At 34.3% G+C, this 2,269-nt stretch overlaps 1 protein-coding gene across 4 annotated transcripts in view; it reads right to left on the bottom strand.

Annotated features, from left to right (window-relative positions):
* SYT14 (synaptotagmin 14) overlaps positions 1–2,269 on the bottom strand; it is a 169,962-nt gene that overhangs the window by 52,462 nt on the left and 115,231 nt on the right. For all 4 annotated transcript variants that reach the window (XM_011372455.1, XM_011372456.1, XM_023537969.1 and 1 more), the window contains one exon: positions 1,205–1,476. In XM_011372455.1, the coding sequence (XP_011370757.1) occupies positions 1,205–1,476 (272 nt within the window). The remainder of the gene's footprint in view (positions 1–1,204; positions 1,477–2,269) is intronic.

The following is a 2,269-nucleotide window of genomic DNA, read 5'->3' as shown; positions in this document are numbered from 1 at the left end:
CTGAAGACGAGGTTGCTAGAATTAAATGAGTTACGTAAAGTTCACAGCAAAATTTCTGTCACAACTGGTGATAGCTATTGTTGTTGTTAATTCCGAGTTCCAGGCTTCACCATTAACTTGCTAACTATCTCCATAGTCTGCAAACCTACCAGACAGCTGCCTCTAACGTGTTCAGATATAGAACACCGAGAAACAGTCTATGTGAAAGATCATGAAATATCGATTTATTAAACTTACAATACCAATGTAGAATTTTCTTCTAAGTTAGATATTATATTATAATACAAGAAATAGTAGAAAAGTAGAAAAACAGGTAAAAAGTGTTTTTAGAATTATGTAAGATAAATTTAAAATTACGGAAATTCTATTCCTAGCGCTCCCTCCATTGTTTAATTTTGGCAGTAAATGAAAATTCACCTCGTAATAAAACTGACACACTACAGTTTTATGAAATACTGTCTGGGACAAAAGTTGTAAAAACTTACAATCTAAAAGAAAATAAAATTTAAAAGTAAACACTACCTTATGAAAACCTATAGATTACTTTTATAGTTTTTATCATAATAAAGATTAAAATAAATTCTTTTTAGAACATGAAAGACTTTAAAAGTGTAACACCCTTATTTTTGTCATTTTCATATTTTTGCTCCAAAAAAGAAAGTAACTTAAAACACAACCAATTGCTCTGAATGCATGATGCCATGAATTCAAATTTCATTAGTAAAGCTGAACATGACTTATCTCTTCCATATTCTATGATATGAAAATGCCAAATTTTTATTTTGAAAGACTTGTAAAGCATTAATGGGCACCCTCCCCACAGAAAAAATAGCCAAAATAAAATAACTTTTAAAAAGACAGAAACATAAATAGGAACCTCAAGATCAAAGAAACAGGTAAATAATTCCAAAATGTTTTCTATAAAATGTTAAATGAGGTTGAAACTTGGGGGAAGATCATTTTTCAGTTTCTTGTGTACTGCTCTCAGTTTTAGGTACCCATCTTCCTTTGTGGGTGGGGGGAGCTGAAGAATGTTGGGACACCCCTGATAAATCTGCTGGATAAAGATCAGATCTAAGATAGAAACTGGTACCATAAGCCACAAAGGATAAGATAGTGATAAAATCTTCTTACCAAGAAGAGAAGCACGGGATAATTATCCTCCAAACAACATTCATTTAAAAAACTATGTGCTTTTACTTACTTCAGGGCTCAGGACTGCAGTGCTGTCACTTGGAACATCTTCTTCGTATCCTTTATTATGAAAACTTTCTATTTCATGACCTGTGCTTCCTTCACTTGGGCACTTGTTATATGAGCATCTTGGACTGTTGCTGCAGTGGGAAAATTCACATTTACTGTCCCCAATTTCTGAGGGTGTACATGAGAGATGGGGAGAACCACTGTCATCCTGATATGGTGGTGGCTGCAATTCATCCAGTGGGGGTGTTCTTCTCATTCTCTGAATGCAGTTTCCTGATAATGATTAAGAATCTGGTCACTGTTTCCAATTAGCCTCAACATGCAGTACAGTCCACAATAATTGTAAATAACTTAAAAATGTTAAATGGATTAAAAATGTGTGGCAATGTAACTATTAGATTTACTAATGAGTTTTCTTTCCTAGTTCAGATGCAGAAATAAACTAATCTGGTTTCCCACTCCTCTCCTACTGGACAATAAGATCAGGAAAAATAAAAGTCATAAACTAAGATAGATCCTGTTATATACTATAAAAATAAGAGTGATAAATATTAGTGAAATGACATATTTATTTAGTTTTTCCTTTTAAAACAATACTGAAGCATACATACTGCATCTGCTCCCTTAGATCTGTGGCCTCTTTAGTCCCAATAGGTAAAAATACAGTAGGTAAAACAAACATAAAAACTTTATTTTCTTAAATTACTGAGATGAACTTATACTAACATTCAGCTTAACAGTGTCAGAAACTATTTTCCACATCTATGTTAGAACCCGAATCCTAAAATGAAGTGCATTGTGAATCAAGGCCTACTCCCCATCGATCAGCAAAGGCTGAAGGCTGCATTCCATCTGATTCCAACTCCATTATCAGGAGGTCACTCCCTGCCTCATTCTATTCTACGTCTGTACTCCTTCTGAAGTATGGCTCCCCCTTGTCTGCAGCAGGCATCTCCACCTCCAGCAGTTAATTTGAAACCACATTTTCTTTCACTCTTAAATTATCCTTTTAGTGTTTTTCTCAATGACTGAGAAGAAACATGTCTATGAATAGGACAGAGGTCGG

The sequence above is a fragment of the Pteropus vampyrus genome, unplaced genomic scaffold (assembly GCF_000151845.1).
Source record: "Pteropus vampyrus isolate Shadow unplaced genomic scaffold, Pvam_2.0 Scaffold207, whole genome shotgun sequence".
NCBI lineage: Eukaryota > Metazoa > Chordata > Mammalia > Chiroptera > Pteropodidae > Pteropus > Pteropus vampyrus.
This window is presented reverse-complemented; position numbering and strand designations above follow the sequence as displayed.